General features: G+C 47.2%; 5 protein-coding genes across 5 annotated transcripts; 2 read left to right on the forward strand and 3 right to left on the reverse strand.

The window, feature by feature from the left end:
- Positions 1-320: 320 nt before the first annotated feature.
- Positions 321-1,775, forward strand: LACBIDRAFT_333094 (uncharacterized protein; the record flags this gene model as incomplete). The annotated part of the gene is made up of 6 exons (XM_001887648.1): positions 321-559; positions 695-884; positions 974-1,037; positions 1,106-1,223; positions 1,280-1,330; positions 1,538-1,775. 6 exons carry the CDS (start codon positions 321-323, stop codon positions 1,773-1,775), a joined length of 900 nt encoding a protein of 299 aa, XP_001887683.1.
- A 388-nt stretch (positions 1,776-2,163) lies between these two features.
- On the reverse strand, positions 2,164-2,987 carry LACBIDRAFT_254501 (uncharacterized protein; the record flags this gene model as incomplete). The annotated part of the gene is made up of 6 exons (XM_001887716.1): positions 2,164-2,503; positions 2,551-2,584; positions 2,635-2,728; positions 2,777-2,778; positions 2,840-2,861; positions 2,922-2,987. The coding sequence occupies 6 exons, from the start codon at positions 2,985-2,987 to the stop codon at positions 2,164-2,166; spliced, it is 558 nt and encodes a 185-aa protein (XP_001887751.1).
- Positions 2,988-4,097: 1,110 nt separating this feature from the next.
- On the reverse strand, positions 4,098-6,054 carry LACBIDRAFT_310670 (uncharacterized protein; the record flags this gene model as incomplete). The annotated part of the gene is made up of 5 exons (XM_001887717.1): positions 4,098-4,462; positions 4,523-5,207; positions 5,260-5,430; positions 5,485-5,752; positions 5,816-6,054. 5 exons carry the CDS (start codon positions 6,052-6,054, stop codon positions 4,098-4,100), a joined length of 1,728 nt encoding a protein of 575 aa, XP_001887752.1.
- A 2,569-nt stretch (positions 6,055-8,623) lies between these two features.
- On the forward strand, positions 8,624-9,759 carry LACBIDRAFT_333096 (uncharacterized protein; the record flags this gene model as incomplete). The annotated part of the gene is made up of 5 exons (XM_001887649.1): positions 8,624-8,683; positions 8,733-8,810; positions 9,010-9,095; positions 9,320-9,358; positions 9,417-9,759. The coding sequence occupies 5 exons, from the start codon at positions 8,624-8,626 to the stop codon at positions 9,757-9,759; spliced, it is 606 nt and encodes a 201-aa protein (XP_001887684.1).
- Positions 9,760-15,152: 5,393 nt separating this feature from the next.
- On the reverse strand, positions 15,153-15,847 carry LACBIDRAFT_310674 (uncharacterized protein; the record flags this gene model as incomplete). Its single annotated transcript, XM_001887718.1, has 2 exons — positions 15,153-15,354; positions 15,426-15,847. The coding sequence occupies 2 exons, from the start codon at positions 15,845-15,847 to the stop codon at positions 15,153-15,155; spliced, it is 624 nt and encodes a 207-aa protein (XP_001887753.1).
- Between the last annotated feature and the right edge of the window lie 838 nt (positions 15,848-16,685).

A 16,685-nucleotide genomic window follows, 5' to 3' on the forward strand; every position in this document is an offset into this window, starting at 1 on the left:
CGAAGGTTGATGAAGTCGCGTTTATGATCCACCGCATCTAGAGTTGTCTGGAGGGTGATAGTGTGATCCTCTCCCGGCTCCTTTTTTCAGTCTCCAGATATCATTATTACTCTTGCAGGGTATATGCGATTGTGTTTGCAAAGGATTCGAAGTGCACCCACCGTGGCCTATAAATAGAAGGATCAACGGAACCAAATGACCCAAAGTAGAACATTCACCTCCTTTGCAAAGTTTGCATAATGGACATCATCGTCATCTAGGCACTGAAATAATTCCTCCAGATCACCCTCATTCACAAACTTGAGAGATGTTTTGCCACCATGCTCTCGACAGACTCCCGAGAAGACGTCCCGATCTCGATCAACCCTGATTCTCTTATCGGCAGCGATTTCATCAAGCATCAAGACCGCGTGAAGAACATCACCTTGGGCTCGAACCACATCCATCACGCTCTTGAAAGATGCTACAATGTTTGCTTCGATCTCGACAACGGATGGTACTGTATAGGAAGGGATAATGGGAGGCACAATGGTTCGTGTGCCCAGTGTGGTGCGGCTTGGTAAGCCCAGCGCTTTTTGTCCAAACGACGCCAATCGGCCTCCTCCCAGGCACAACAAAACTAATGACATCATTGCCTCCTTCTCACTGTGGCTCTTGGGTTTGTATAGCCCTGTGTAGCTGCCCCATCCAACAGGTTCAAGATCGCCTGGATCCCTTTTTTTTTGCGCCAAAGCAATCCGTACAAGCCGATCGACATGCTCAATACTTCCACTTGTGATAGTGTTCACAAATCACTTGTGGTTATCGAGAGCCCTTGCCTTCCAAAGCAGGCTGCGTGCTTGATTAAGCCCCTTCAGTCGGTAAAAGTCGATATGCTCGTCACGGTCGGTTTTTGGAGAAGATGAATAAGGCCATCAATTCCATGGAAGATGAAAGGTGCGTTTTCGTGGATTCCATGCTCCATCCTGCTAAGGATTTCTTCCAATCTCTCATTTCTTCCAAGTTCTTGACAGTCCTGGCAGCAATTGCCAGTAACGGTGCGTAATCCACGACATCTGTTAGCAAATAGAGCCATGACATTGCCCTGGACAGAGTATGACCATAGAGGGGGGTTCCGGCTTCCATGAATTGCGAACGGATACGCTCCATGGGGCGATCGCCCGTCAGGAAGGTCTGGCCTATACCCTCGGCAAGTTGACGTCGCTGAATCGCTTCCTGCCGTTGTAGTTTCAGGTCGCATGGTTGAACTAAGTAGTGCCTGGACTGAAAATTTCGATAGGATTTTCCTCAATCTCTGCGTCGCTGTCAATTGTATCGCTTCTTGTGGATGGTTCGTCTCTACCCATAACGTTTCTTGCTCTCAGATGTCAGCTACGTGTTCATGTTTTAATGAGATTCAACACTGACATGGCTTTCTCTGCGCACTCAGTCAAACGCAAAAAGGAAAAGATTAAGGAGAGACGAACTGTAACTTGGCAAGAGACTGCATTTCATTCCCCACACCAATCTCATCGCTTCATATTCTATGTGTTCAAAGCATGACAGAGGCTGAAATTTCACATACCTTGAAAGCATCGCAGCGAACCCTGCTATGCCGAAATATCTCGCAAGCTTGGCAGAGGCAAGTTGCCAATGAGATGTGCCCCTCAGCCGCTCCGACCTCACAGAAGGAGACCCCATCCCAGGATCAGTTGAAGTTGCACAAGAGTAGAAACAGGCTCACTGCCGCGAACGGCTACACCATCGTCAGGAAGACTTGTGGTCAACAATTCTAATACATCCGTCATCTCGCAGCAGCTGGCGGCACGTTAGAAACATGGAGTAAGGAGAGCCGCCTCCGCCCTAAGGAAACGATGTAATGAACAAGAGGGAAATGCATGATGTGGAGCATACCATCCCGAGTACTCCACACCCCTCCATAAAGATTACTTCGTGGTCAGCTCAATATTTCAGTAAAATCTATAGGTCGGTCTCCGTTAAAATCCACTCGTTACCAACAATCGAGGGTCTGTACATTGAATAGTCGGCAAATTGATGGGTGGCCATCAGGTCAGAGGCATTTGCTCGTTTAAATGGTGTACAAACAGAAAGTGCATGTGAGAAAAGGAAAAAAAATCTAAGAGTAAGAGTGTCTAAAGCCCACAAAACCTAGAAAGAGGTCCCCTACATGATGATACACTTGCCCTGCCTCTTCTCTTTTGTTTTGGTGGGCACTGAGCCCCCAGGTTGTCGTAGTGCACGAACAAGGTTCATGAAGAGGCGCTCTACGTTCTGCGCTGTCTTGGCCGAGGTCTCTAGGAATTCACAGCCGAAGCGCCGCGCCATTGCGGCACCTTCCTCCTTTGACACCTCTCGCTCAGAGGTCTTGTCACACTTGTTGCCCACCAAGATGAACACGGGGTTACCCCGCTTGACTCGGCACATTGACTGGCGAAAAACCTCAAGCCGATTGAATGTTGACCGGGAGGTGACGGAATACACTAAGATAAATCCTTGCCCCTCTCTGAACACCCATAAGCTAGGGTAACGAGGCATACTAATATGACTCACCGGACCCACTGATCACGCAATGTGGCATATTCCTCTGGTGTTTGGTGAGTAATGAGAAGTATCAGGGGCAGAAAGAACGCGCACCCTGTCCAGCAGTGTCAATGACCTCTACAAAACACATCCTATTGTCTACCACCAACTGCTTTCGGTACGCATCTTCAATCGTGGGATCGTACGTCTACAGATCCATTAGAGAGTATTGGAGAACAATAAGTGAGAGGAGTACCTCTGATGAATGACAATACTCAGTTGATCGTTGTACAATAGAAACGAGAGGTTAAAGGCTTACCAACGAAAGAGTTGAGGGTAAACTAGGTGAAAAAGCGTTAATTTGCAAGTTCAATCGTGTTTGTGACAAGGGGTGGGCGCACCTGGACAGCTAGCGCTGTTTTGCCCACGCCGCCGTCGCCTAGCACAGCTACTCTCCAGTTGTCCATTCTACAATTGGAGGTGAGTAGCGAGGACAGAATGCAATCGGACGGGGACAAACTTCAAACTTGAAATGGTCAGGGCAATTGTAAACGAGAGTGGGTTGGGGGTTGAAGAGACAAAAATGACGGATTTGTAGGTAGGAGGCCAAAGACGAGAAGAGAGGTGAATGGCAAGGAGGATAAAAGGCGGGAATCGTCGTCACGGTGCATAGTTTGTGGACAGGTCATAATATTGACAGAGACTGTCAGATCCACCGTCAGATCTTGACAGTTATGTCAGTTACAACCGGCCGGCGTTCAAATAACCGCATTAAAAAATGCAAGGCTCCAAATATGAAGCCCATTCCAACCTCATCTATTGCGTCGCCTTCGGCACCTCAAGTGTAGTGGCTCTCGCGTCCTCTCCTCCAGTCACCTCAGCGACTTCTTCACAAAAGACCGCAAACCCGAGGACATCGGCATGGGGAGGAGCACAAAGGATTACTCCAACCCTGCACTAACCTTTAAGGGAAAGAACTGGCCCAGCGGCCGTTGGTTTTACCTTCCCTGGGTGGCGGGAACCCATTTAGAGAAAGAATATGAATCCAAGAGGGAAACATATGTGAAGTTTGGGACAAATAGTAAGGATGATAGACGTACTATCCACTTCCACACCTTCCCGCTCCCTCTCTACGCCGCCTGCTCGACTATCCACCCATGTTCTCTCAATGATGGAGTCTTTTCCGACATCTGTTATCGACATCGAGCTAATGATGCACAATCATGTTAAGTATTCACGGAACGTCTCATTCCGTTGTAAACAACTTACTACCCTACATCCTACACCTCTGAAGAAGACGTCACGTCTATCGTCGTCCTGCATGTTGGAAAGCGCCAACGCTGGGCTTTGTTTAGAGCTCAAGGGGGCGGTAGATCGGGTGAGCGTTGACCCGAGCGAATCGAGCATGGAGGTTAGTTCGAGGTGGGGTAGGGCACCGATGTCGTCTGTATCGTATTGTTTTAGATATTGACGCCAGAACCGTTGTCTCAGTGCGTCGTAGGGTTGGTATTTCGCTCTGCGAAGAAGATGAGTGAGAATGTTGGAAGGTCAGAATGAAGGGAATACGAACCGAAAACTCAAAATAGGACCAGACTTGCCCTCCCAAGACGAACTCCCCACCAACGGAAGCCTATAATCCACCATAGGATGATCTCCCCCTCATCGACGGCATATAACCCCGTAACTGGATCAGGCTGCGGCGCACTTTCCACCAAGCCCCCAACATCAAAACTCACGTCCCCAACATAATCACTCGACGAAAGCTTATCCCAATCCAAGATGGCCAAAGTGACCTTGAACGACATTTCGTACCGACGAACGTGGAATAAGAGCTTCTCGTCCCAGACGGGGTTACGTGAGTGTCTTATGACGCGGGTTCGGAACACCTTTTTGCCGAAGGAGACGACGACGAAGGGATCCATGTCCCATACTGTTCGCGTCACTGATTGAATAATTTGATTAGTACCAATACCAAACGAGAAGAAGGAAGAAGGCGACTCACGATTCTTGAACCTCGGCAAATCAACAGCACCCTGGTTCTCAAGCATAACAATCCCCACAACGTCATTAGCCTCCGAACCAAACTTGTACGCCTCACTACTCTTCCTACTGAACCTCTTCTTCTTCCCACCAGCACCCACATCCCCTCCATCAATCCCCAGCCCAGGCGAAGAAGGCACAGGGGAAGCAGGAGGACGAGGAACAGGCGACGCACTCCTCGAGCGGGATTGAGCCTTCGTCCCACCCTCACCACCACCAATCCCAGTAAGCCCCGATATCTTCCTCGTAAACTTCATTTTGGGCATGAACCCACCACTCGTCGCTTTTGGCGTCGGCTGCGTGAGTGGCGTGGCTGTTTTGAGGGCTGCGCTGTGTGTAGGCGTCGTACTACCACCGGGAGAACTTGGCTGAATGATGAGTTCGGGTGGGGGAGGCCTGATTCCCGTGGTAGCAGCGGTGACGAGCGGTGGTAATGCTTTGTCGGCTTCGGTTGGTGTTGGTGGTGTGTATAGCTCTGTGAGAGGGAGGTTGTTGGTGATAGCGCCTTGATCTTCGTGGGCATCGACGAATTCGTCTTCGCCTTCCTCTTCGTCATCTTCGTCGTCTGAAGAGAGCCCTCCGTCGTCTTGGAAAGCGTATTGGTTCCCGTTGGCGTGATGCGAGCGGATGGTGCCGACGCCTTCTGTCTGAATGGTCAAGTACGTTAGATGGGAGGGGAGGAGCAAAACAGGAACGTACAGCAGGAGTCGAGACCAAAGAAGGCCTAGAGCGCTTAACGAACTCTCCGTAAATCTCATCGTACTCTAAAAGGTTATGCGTTCCATGCGGGGGGATGAATCCAATCTTGAGCTGAATGCTACCCGTAGCAGCTGTATTGGGTCGCGTCGATAAGAGGTCGACAGAAAAAGGCTATCATCCCCGTAAGCCAAAGACAAAAAAAAAGCCACATATGATATGACGAACCTTATTTCCAGGCTCATCAAACCCCAAAACATTCTCCTCGCCCTCGCCTCTGAACCAAGATTCCAAAGACAAAGCCACCTCGCCTAGATACTCCTTCGATAACATGTCCTTATCCCATACCACCAACTCCACCCCAACGAGCTTATCAGCTAGGGAGAGGTAGAGCGGGAATTCGAACGTTGCGTCTTTGGGGTTATACACGGGGTTCAAAGTCCGTTTGGCGACGGGGGTTTGGTGACGCATCGACAGAACCGAAACGACGACGAATCTAAAACATAACAAGATGGATGAGCTTAGTACGTTATGAGAAATGGATAAGAGAGAGACGCACGGATCGCTAGCGCCATTCCTATCCTTCGCCAAGAGCTGGGTACATCCGATGATTTGGATCTTGCATATGACGATGGGGAGTTCTCCGGGGGCAGGCGAGAAATTGTTACGCCCCGATCCACTTTTGAAACCTAGGCCTTTCGGGACGGGAAGGCGTGTAGCGGATTTGAAGGCGCGTTTGAAGTTGAGCCCTTTTGTGGGGCGGGGTGGTGGTAGTGGTGGTGGGGTTGTGGAGTCCATGTGGTATTGGTGGTGTATGAAGAGAGTGCCCCGAGTGATGCCACGTACTTATCGCAGAGACGAAGTGAAACGGGCGATGAGCGCCGTCAACGGAGATGAATGGTCAACGGGGGGCGATGATACAGATCGGAGTTCGTGGGCGCCCGTTTCTTCAGATTAAATGAAGGATAATCCAACTAGAATGGCTCTATATTCTCATTCTATCCTTCCCGTCGTCCTAGTCAGATACAGGGGTCTTATTGAAGGAAAGAAGTGCTCACCACGCAATGAAGAGGATGTGTGGGCGTATCGATGGTTGCAGCGTGATATTATTTGTACACCTGCAAACGGCGCCGTTCGGCTGTTGGAGACTGGCCAAAAATACTTTTAGACAAGTCATCATCGACATCCTGGGATCGATGAGCACAGCACTTGCCTGTTCAATTCCGCAGAGATCAAAGCTGGAGTTGCGAGCGACGATGGGCAAGAAGTGAGAAAGAGAAAGACAGCCGTCGTTACTAGGCTGTTGTTGCTAGCGTGAAACGTTTGTCGTCGTCGTGATGTCGTCGCCGTCGTCTTGGAGCATCGAAATCAGCTATTATTTGGCATCATCCCCCATTTCAAATACACTATGTAGGCCGAGAGTTTTTAGTAAGACCTCTTGTGTGTTCTCCTAAAACACTCAACGAGTCGACTTCTGCAAGGACTCACCGAGCCACTGTTTGCCACAGCAAAAAGTATTCCAAAGGAAGAGGGCGGCCCATCGGCCTCTAAGCTCATCAATGCCCAAGCTTTCTTGAAGCTTTCACGAACTTTCAAGCCTCGCCAGCTCGTTGTGATGCAATACTTATATGCCACCACCCCCTTTCACCTCCCTGCTCTGATTTTTGTTACTTATATAAGTTCTCAAACGGGTATGATTTGATCATCCTGATGTTTTCAAACCGCAGAGCGTCAACTGAGGTAGGTTTATCAAATGACGTCGCGCCTTCCAAGTCCTTCTGAAGACCGCTCAGTAACCAGTCTACAGATTTCAAACTTATCAAGTTGCGAGGTTTAGTGCCCCTATCACAATTAGTCGCTTTCTATCTTGATCTGGAACATCTCAACAACTGCATGTCCAAAAGTCCTCTCCGACACGCCAATTCAGGCCAATTCCCAGGTTACTGTAGTCAAACCGCCGCCCCTTCGTCTCCCTTTACCCACTCAATACTTGGATGAATCTTGGAAACTTAGATTTTTAGGTCGCTCTTTGAAGGTATGTTGTGATCTGCCTCCGTGCCCCATCGGGACTTTCACATTTTACTTTTTTCGACTTGTGCAAGTCGCTACAAGTCGAAAAAGGCGGAAAAGCCGCAAGTTAAAAAGCCAGGCCAAATTTTGTGAAAAGCGGCTATTGGCAAGCAAACGAAAAAGTTGAAAAAGTCACGGAAAAGAGCAATCAAGGCAAAACTAGCAACTAAAGTGTAAATCTACTGAACTACATAGTCTACTCAACTTCATGGAAATCTGCCTAGCTTGGAGAGATGCATAGAGAATCTGTCAGAGGGAAATTTATAAGAGGAAAATTCAAGAACATGGAATGACACACCAGCCTGAGATTGCCTTCTGAACCTGCCACAATCCATCATCAACAAGTGTCCAAAACACGATGTGACTGCATGCTATGGTTTCAGTAAATGCAGCAGCACCCGCATGGTACATGCAGCAGACCAAGCGGGGTAGAGGGGAAGGCTGGTAGATGAGAGTTGAAGAGAAGAATGTGACGTGGAGGTGTTTGGCTGTATTGATCAAATATTCAACTCACGTGGTGCTGCCATCAGCCACGTCGTCACGGTCCGACGTCTCTTCCTTCTTACCATCACCACCCCTTCGCCAACTTCTGCAACATCCTCAGACTCTGTATGCTGCCAGAGACGACACCACTCCTTGATGCTGTAGCATGACCTATTCCATCCATGGACTGCCGGTACAGAGTTCTCCTTCCCTCTCTCATAGTGTGTGCCACTCAATTACTTCACAGCTCAGGCCGTTTGTTGCTGAGAATCTGAAGGGAAGATAGGTCTGAGTGGTGGAGGGGGTTTGAGGTAGATTAATATTGTAGTTTTTTTGTAATCTAAGTGTATCTTGAGATCTGCTAGGATATCATATTTTCGGTAGATTAGCTTTCCAGCTTTTACACTTTTCAGCTGGTCGCAAGCTAAAAAGCAGCTAAAAGCCGGAAAGTAAATTGTTAACTTGCTGATGCCGGCGCCTCCTCTGCTCTATCAGATATATATTTCGTTACAGAAAGGGGTCGTTCTTACGACCCACAGGAGCTCCGGCGGTCGTCTTGGCAGCTGATCGCCGCCTCCCACCTACTCAGCAGCTTTTAGCGATTTTTACAGTACAAGAGAGTACGAGCCCAAGCCTATTTCACATGGTAATACATAACACACTCGGTAAGCCTAGATTCCAGATTCGCAACGGCTCTCTTAATTTATCTCATTTCTAAATGATGGTGGATAGTCCCGCTCAAAAGTACTAGGAACATATTAACGACGCTTCGCTCACCCCTCCCTCGCGTTTCCTCCTCGGTGGTCACCATTCCATGACCGCGTTCAGTCTCGCCAGTTTGATCTCGCTACTTTATCATGCAAATACGAGTCACGTACGTCTTTCTTCCGCCCTTTCCCATGAAAAAAAAAACCTCTTGGTAGCGCACAACCAGTTCGTTCCGATCAATCTCGACGGCTCCTCAGAAGAAGCTTGTTGTACGACATTCCAAGTCAACGGCTGTACGTCTCTTCATCTTCACTTCTCCCCCCCTTTTTTTCGCTAATCCCGAAAACTAGGGATGTTCGCAATCGGAATTTCAGTCACCGAAAGTAAGACAACCTCCGCCACATTCCCCAATCACGAAATTAACCACTTCCTTGTGTAAAAAAAAGTCCTCCTAACGATGAGAGCATGGGCGATCTGGGGTAAAGATTCCAGGCTTACCATCATCCTCCCGATTCTTTGGGCGCTATGCTTTGGTGGGGTGTTCACTTTCATGGGGGTTTTTCTCAAATCCGTGACGTGTGAGTGTTTTTTTTTTTTTGCGTTGTACCATTTATTCATTGCTTACTTTTTCCATACACAGTTATCCCGCCCCCTCGAGGAGCCGGATATCAATCAGCGGGATGCTTCAACATCGGCGGCAGCCCGATGTTATTCGCTTGTTGGGTGTTCGTTATGGCTTATGATCTAGGTGAGAAACACTTGATTACTTACATGGACGCTTACTTCTACCCATCGTGTGCAGTTCTGCTGATATTGATTGCGATCAAGGGACTTCCGGCGCGTGCGTATCCTGTCGATCTTCATGCGCGCAATTGGAACTGAGGTTTTTTGTTTTGTAGTGAGAATGACCACATCCTCACATCGGAGACTCGCAAATGCGGTGTTCCTGAATGGACTGATTTACTATTTCTACCTCTTCGGTTCGTCCCTCTACCCTTCGTTTACATGGTCAAGAGCGTTGAACCCTTTTCTTGTCCTCCAGTCATGTCGGCCATTAACGTCGTTCTCATATATCCAGTATGTTCCCCCCACCTACAACCTCCCGTCTATATCAAACTCATCTCACTTAGTATGCCTACCACAACCTTCTCTCAACGTAATCTCTTCTCCATCTCCATCTCGTCATCAGCTTATCTCACCTCCATTCTCACAGGTTCGAACAAGCGATGTACTCTATCCTAACTTGCTGTGTCATCCTTGACATCCGCACTGAAACGAAAGAGAGCCTCGAAATATCCAGCCCTAATTATTCAGCAAGGCTTCTGAATCGGTCTAAACAATGATTAATCCTTTCTGATTCTCTATATATTAACTTCCTTTTGAGTTCTAAACTATTACTTATGCATGGTGGACTCGGAGGATCTACTTATTCCTTCGGTCGTTGGTCATGTAACTATGTATCAATTAAGCTTGAGTTAACATACACGACTTAATTCCGAACTGTTATAAGATGATGTGTGACGAACCATCCCCGTCTGGAGAACCAGAAATTTGCGTGGCCTTGCAGGTTTGCATAGGTAGGTTGATGCGGGGCACGAGTCAAGAAGCGTACTTAGACGGCACCATTCGATATGTATCTTCCCCATCATTTCATCATCATCTTTATGGTCCCAAATTCAACACAATTTCCTGCAATACTTTGAGCTCCATCCCTCCCAACTGCACAAATTGGTAGTCAGGATCTACTGGGCTATCACTCTTCACATGTTCCTCCAGAGTTCCATCCTACAGAGTTCTCCTCATCTTTGCTGTCTCTCTCATACAGCCATAGCCCTTCACCCATTCCATCCATGGATTTTCCTACATCTGGAGCCCAGGCTTCTCCATCATTTAGCCTGGACCTAGAATTGCATCAGTTCTTGGCAAAAAATGCTGCTACACAGAATCCAGATGGATCAACTGACATGCCATCACCACATATGAATGTTCCATCCTCAGTACCCCCAACTACACCACCCAGTGTTGATCAATTGGTGATACTCTATGGAATCACAGATACTGGATAAAAAAAAGAGGCAGTATATGCATCAGGTGCAAACAATAATGCATCTTTGATCAGTATGGCAAAAAACTTCTGATCCATGGCTTTGATTCTCAAAAAACTCGGTATGATCTCACATGGAGAGTGCTCATACGCAATATCCGTGCTACAAATCAATTGTGCAGGGACCACTTTCCATCATGACGGCATTCTGAAACATTTTTCATGGTCCCTGGCATCATTCCGCAAGAAAGCAGCCACTTACGCCTGGGCAGAGGAGGCAGCATTGCAGCAATGGAGCTCTGTTGAAATACCAGGAACTTTCTTTTTTTAAAACTTTTTATTCTAATGTTCAATATCCATCAAATAGATGAAAATCATGGGCAGTGGCCTCTTTACAAGACATGGCGTGGAATTGTCTGGGCTTTTAGACCTGGTGGTGGGTGTGATACAAATACTACTCCAAGTTTCCAGGCAAATAGTTTGGATGAACAGTGTGCTGGTCAGCTGACCCAGCACAGTTTGTTCACTGAACACACTCACTTAAAACAGTTGCTAAAATAGAAATTTTAAATAACCAAGTAGCGCGCCTGCGGGCGCAAAGCCCGCTACGCTTTTTTTGGCTCAAATCCAACTCAAATCGTAGCTTTGTTGAATGTTCCGACGTATGTCTTTTGTTATCCAAATTTTGATGGCGAGAATCATACAAGTTATAGACTGCATCATATAGTTGTTCTCTCGAAGGAATATGTCCATTCACAACCGACATATGCCATATTCTTTGAAGAACAAGTCTACCTCGCAGCATTTAACAACTGCATTCGTTGATCATTCGCTCTGGCATACCACTTTATATGGAAGGGACCCCTCCTTGTTATAAAACTTAACGGAAATGACGGCCAAGTGGAATAATCAAAAAGTATGTTCGCTCCCTATGCTCATTGCTCAAATACTAACTCTTGGCAGTTTTTTGCAACATACGGGTAGCTCAACCCTAAAAACACTTACCCTTCTTACAGATCAGATTTGGGCACGAGCTGAGCTTGCTATTTTTTTTGTTTGCCAACTACGAATGGCCCGAGACACTGGTGACTTTCACCAAGACCTTTTCAAACATTGGGATGAGATTTGGCTCTTCACATACTTAACCCCCCCGCTACCGCTACGGCTCGTGTAATTTTCTTTTTTTGATTCAGCATTGATTAAGTAAGTACCCCCAAAGTTACCCTTAATCCGACAGCGAAAACAACAGACGGCGAGACATAGACCGGTGACCGTCTGTATATGAAGAAAGTCCTGCGATATACAGACCGGTAAATCTGAGTTTAAATTGACGTACCACGCGGCTCCCACGCCAGTTTCCATAAATGGTTCGATGGTTTCTGACCTCCCCTAAACAATCCGCACGTGTCGCATGACGCGCACCGCGTTTCCACTGAATTAATGGCGTGAAATTGACGCGTTTTCTCATATACCACACGTCTGTATCATTGAACACCAAACCCAGAAAATTCACCGGGAGGCTCTGATCCAATATTGTCAAATGAAATTGGCCTACACACAAAATATATAATACATTCGGCGTTAAAGAATATACCCGAAGTACCCCCAACTTCCTCCTTTCTCAATGTCAAAAATGTATCGCCGTCGATGCTGGGGTGAATGTGAAAGAAGTTGGTGGTATGTAAGAATTTGCGGTGGTCAGAGGATTGGCGTCGCTCGGCGCAAGCTGGGATATTGAAGGAGACGCAGAAAATTTGCTGGAACCGATGTTGAAAGCTAGAGGGTTCGCTTTTGCAGGTTTTCGGGTTTTCTTTGTCGGCGCAAATGTAGCAGATGCCAGTATATCGGCTGCGCTTCTGTGGTGCATAGCTGAGAGATGACTTGACGTTGGAAGCAGTGGACGGAGAAAAAAGCAAATCGCAGGGCGGGATGATTTGGCGTGAGCCGGACCGGATTGTTAAGGGGAGGTCAAAAATTGTCGAACCGCTTATGGAAACTGGCGTGGGAGCCGCGCGGTACGGGGATTTAAACTCAGACATACCAGCCTGTATATCGAAGTTCTCATATAAAACCCACTACTTACGTAGTGGGCATATGTTGCAGTGCTTTTCATATATGTATATTTGCATACATATATCAAGAACAGCTACTACAGTTATGAATTCTAATCCACCTCCTGTACATCATGAGGAATGTCAGCCCCATCTTCAACTAACACTCCCTTCTCCTCCAACTCAAGCAAAGCCTGTTCGACACGGGTGGTTGAGTTCATTGCCAAGCCCATAGAAACAATGCTGCCACGGTCTGAAGTAGCATGGAGATGTGCTGGCTTGAAGGCCATTAGTGTGCGCGCGGCCCCTTGGACAACAACACCAAGTCCAAAATCGATAAAGTTAGAGCCCAGATTGTCAGGCAATAACTTGGGACTCAAAACCTTCCGAAGAACAGTCCAAGAAAAAGCCCAGATTGTGGAGCATCCATCGGTGTGAGATGGGCTACATCAAATGGTATCAATTTTTGTGTTAAAAAAAGTAATGATGACAAACTTACGCTTCATATGAAACTGTGGCGACTCCCTCAGGAGGGGCACGAGAAGCTTGACTAAATGTATAGTCTGTATCACCCAACGAAATTGAGAACCCACACCCTACTCAATTTTCATTACTAGTTGATGGAAAAAGAAAAAGAAAAGTTACTGCACCTTCTGGAACATTGCGTGTTGCCATCGTAGGATAAATACCATCCAGCTTATCTTGTACTGGCTTTGTGACATCTGTAGGGAGGTAAGCTTTGATGAGTGCCCACAACAAGCTCATCCCCCCCAGCAAATCTGTGTCCTGCTCGACCATCTCCTCCTTCGACAGCTTCCGTGTAAAAGACTTTGCCCATCCAAGAATCCGGGCATGGCGGGGCCCCATATTAAGGCCAATTTGTACCATCTTTCCTAGATGGCTTGGCTGTCAAAGAGATCAGTCGAAGTGTCTGTAACTCATAATTTACAGAATAGAAAGACGCACGCGGACATCACGCCGGCTGCAGCATGCTGTCTTGATAACCAGTTCCAACCATGACATGAGTGGGTCCACAAAGGGGGCATCACAAGGAACATCCCTCAATACCACCAATTCAATTTCATAATCTAATATTATAAGTAATTTTTAATAATAATAAATGTAATTGGGGTCACATACCTTTATCCGCTTTAGAAGATACAAATATCGCTGATTGGTTAAATGGAAGAACATAGAAGCCACTTTCTGCACAGCAGAGGATGGCATTATCAGGTGTATCCTGATCCCAGACTTCCACAGCAGGACAGTAGCGCTTGTAGTTATGCTGCTTGCCCCCTGGGTAATCCTTCAACTGGCCTTTCATATATCTGCGCTCACGAAGAACAAGAAGGGCACCATATCTTTTCTGGACCTCAACCACTGCATCGTCAAAGGTAGCTGCCTCCCGAAGAATAGCAATAACGGAGACCTGTTTGGCACAGAGACGAAGTGCATCGACCTAAGCCATAATGTATTTGGCTTGCATAATACAAATATTAACGAGTAAGATTGCGCACAATTTTCCTTCTCTCCTGGTGGCTAGCTTTACCCTCAAGCACCTTATCGTGCAATGCTTTAAAGAGTCCATAACGAACTGAGCCCATCTGGTATATGTTGAGTGCCTGTCGGATGAATTCAGGCCACTGTGACGATATATCAGCAGGGGGTATAGATATCTGGGAGTCAGACCTGGCATACCCCAGACCCTTCCTGGAACTGGCCCATAAAGGGTGCCCCTTCTAGAATTGTAGCCTCAACATCAGATGTCGGGTTGTCAAGGTATTTGAGCAGGAGCTGGTCAACAAGCTCCCCCTCGATATAATCACGAACTGCCAGAACAGATCAGATCAGCTTTAGCAGAAAAGAGCTCCTACAGAAGACATACATTCATTGGAACCTGTAGTTTTGCGACCCCGTGTCATTGTAGGTGGGTGGGGGATGCGGGATGGGAGTATGATAACAGAATCAGTGGCAGGTGATAAGCAATGTAAATGTGTAAGCGATGTATAAGCGGTGTGGCTGACTTATGGGTCATGTAGCTTTATGCTTCATACATAATAATGCCACTGTGGTGTAATGGTCTAACGGGCTGCCTTCTGTGTATAACGTCTGGTGTGCCTGATTCCATAAAGCCATGTGACCCAGAGTTCAATCCCCGGTGAGTGCACAAATTTCTATATCTGTGCGAAACAGCATGTCTGCTATATTGCAACATGGTAGTGCAAATTTTTGTTGCCCTCAATAATGCATTCATTTTGCTTGATCAAACAAAGGAATAAAGACAAAAATCCTATATTTATTATATGTGGAAAGCCTGGAGCATTCCGAGATGAAATACTTTATTAAATGACTTGCGGGCTGCAGGCCATTGCTTCGCATGGCAATACGGGTCCTGTTTTTTATATACATCATCATGTTTGCCACTAAAGCTCCAATTACAAACCATGCAGCCGCCGAGTCGCAACCAAAAAGCGGAATGGTCCCAAAAAAAAAAAAAAAAAAAAAAACCGCCACATCCGGAAATACACTGAATCACAAAGTCACCTATCATTGATCAAGTTTCCACTGCCAGGCAGCACGTGCTTCCACATGTTGGTGGTCGGATCGCGCAGGTAAGATCGATAGAGCTTTATTTCGGCATATGACTCCTCGAGGAGTGTCTGATTTTGCGTACGTAGTAACACCATAATACGCCAGAAAAGGGGGCACCATGTAAACAAAGTCACTTCTACAACCAGGCGGCTAGGCAAATATGGTAATCAGTAACGTCATAACGCACCAGCTGAACCATAGACACACGCTGGCGCCGTCACTCTTTCGCGGTACCTTCTGGAATTCCAGGTGATCCTTCAGGCTTCGCTGCACCACAGCAGTCGATTTGCCCACTGTCCTGGCCCACCCTGGGCCATCCAGTTCGCCAATAAAACGCCCACGCCGAGGGAGGCTGAATCAATGGATCAGCCCCATTTCCATCCTGTATCAGCGGCTGTGGACCGGCCGTGTAACTGTTCGATTTTGCTCGACCTTGAGCAGTTGATTGTGCAATGGCAAAAAAGGGTGACAGGGGGTTGACAAGATTTCGTTGAACTTGGACAGATCCGGGTGGAGGGAGGGAGGTTTTGGAGAAGACAGAATAGGTAATTACATTGAGCAAGATGGGTACTCCGTTACGAGGATGGCCTAGGGAAATATATCTGATGTTCAGGACAAAAGGGTAAGGGGATACATGTACCATTCACTTCCACAACCTCCCACTGCCTCTCTACACCGCCTGCTTGGCTATCCAGCTATGTTCCCTCATCGATTGAGTCATTCGAAATGTGTAGTGTGTTGTCGACGTCCAACTGATAGTGCACAATCACGGTAAGCGTTCGCGAAACCTCTCGATCCGTTGTTAACGACTTACCAACCTAGACCTCCGAAGCGTACGTCACGTCCATTGTACTACGTGTTGGAAGCGCCGGCGCTGGCGGGTTCGTGAACAGGAGCCCCAGTCGGTTTGGTGACGCCGGTGGGCGGCTATCGAGGTGGTAGAAGAGTGCGTGACCAGGTCATGTGTTACGGATCAATAACCTTCAGCGAAACCGAGGCTGTCCGCGCAATTTAAAATTTTAAAAGCCACAATAACTCATATACATATTTTGAAACTGGGAAACATTATTTTGGATGTTATAATGTCGCCGTTGACAAACCAATTTTATTCAGTTACAAACCGAGAGCAGATCCTGGATACTTGGTCGGAGGATCGGGCGGTGCCGTACTCGGCATTGCCCGTGACCTGGAATTTTCACCCTGACGAAGCAAGTGGTTTTAGTCTTCATGCTGATCTTTGCCGCCAGGATGAGACCTATACAGATTGAGATTCGTACCCATACAGCTTATTCTGTAGCAGACAAAGAACTTTTTAACTCAACGACCGCGGTGAAACCGAGATGACTCGTGTTCGAACAACACAAGCGTTCAAAATTTATATAATAAGTAGTATGGTAACTACCACTTGTAACTTACGTGAGTGGTTGATTTGGCTTCGCTTGTGACAATGGAGAAATCCGCGGGTTGTGCTTGAGTTTCGG

Source organism: Laccaria bicolor, genomic scaffold, assembly GCF_000143565.1.
Source record: "Laccaria bicolor S238N-H82 LACBIscaffold_47 genomic scaffold, whole genome shotgun sequence".
NCBI classification, from domain to species: Eukaryota; Fungi; Basidiomycota; class Agaricomycetes; order Agaricales; family Hydnangiaceae; genus Laccaria; species Laccaria bicolor.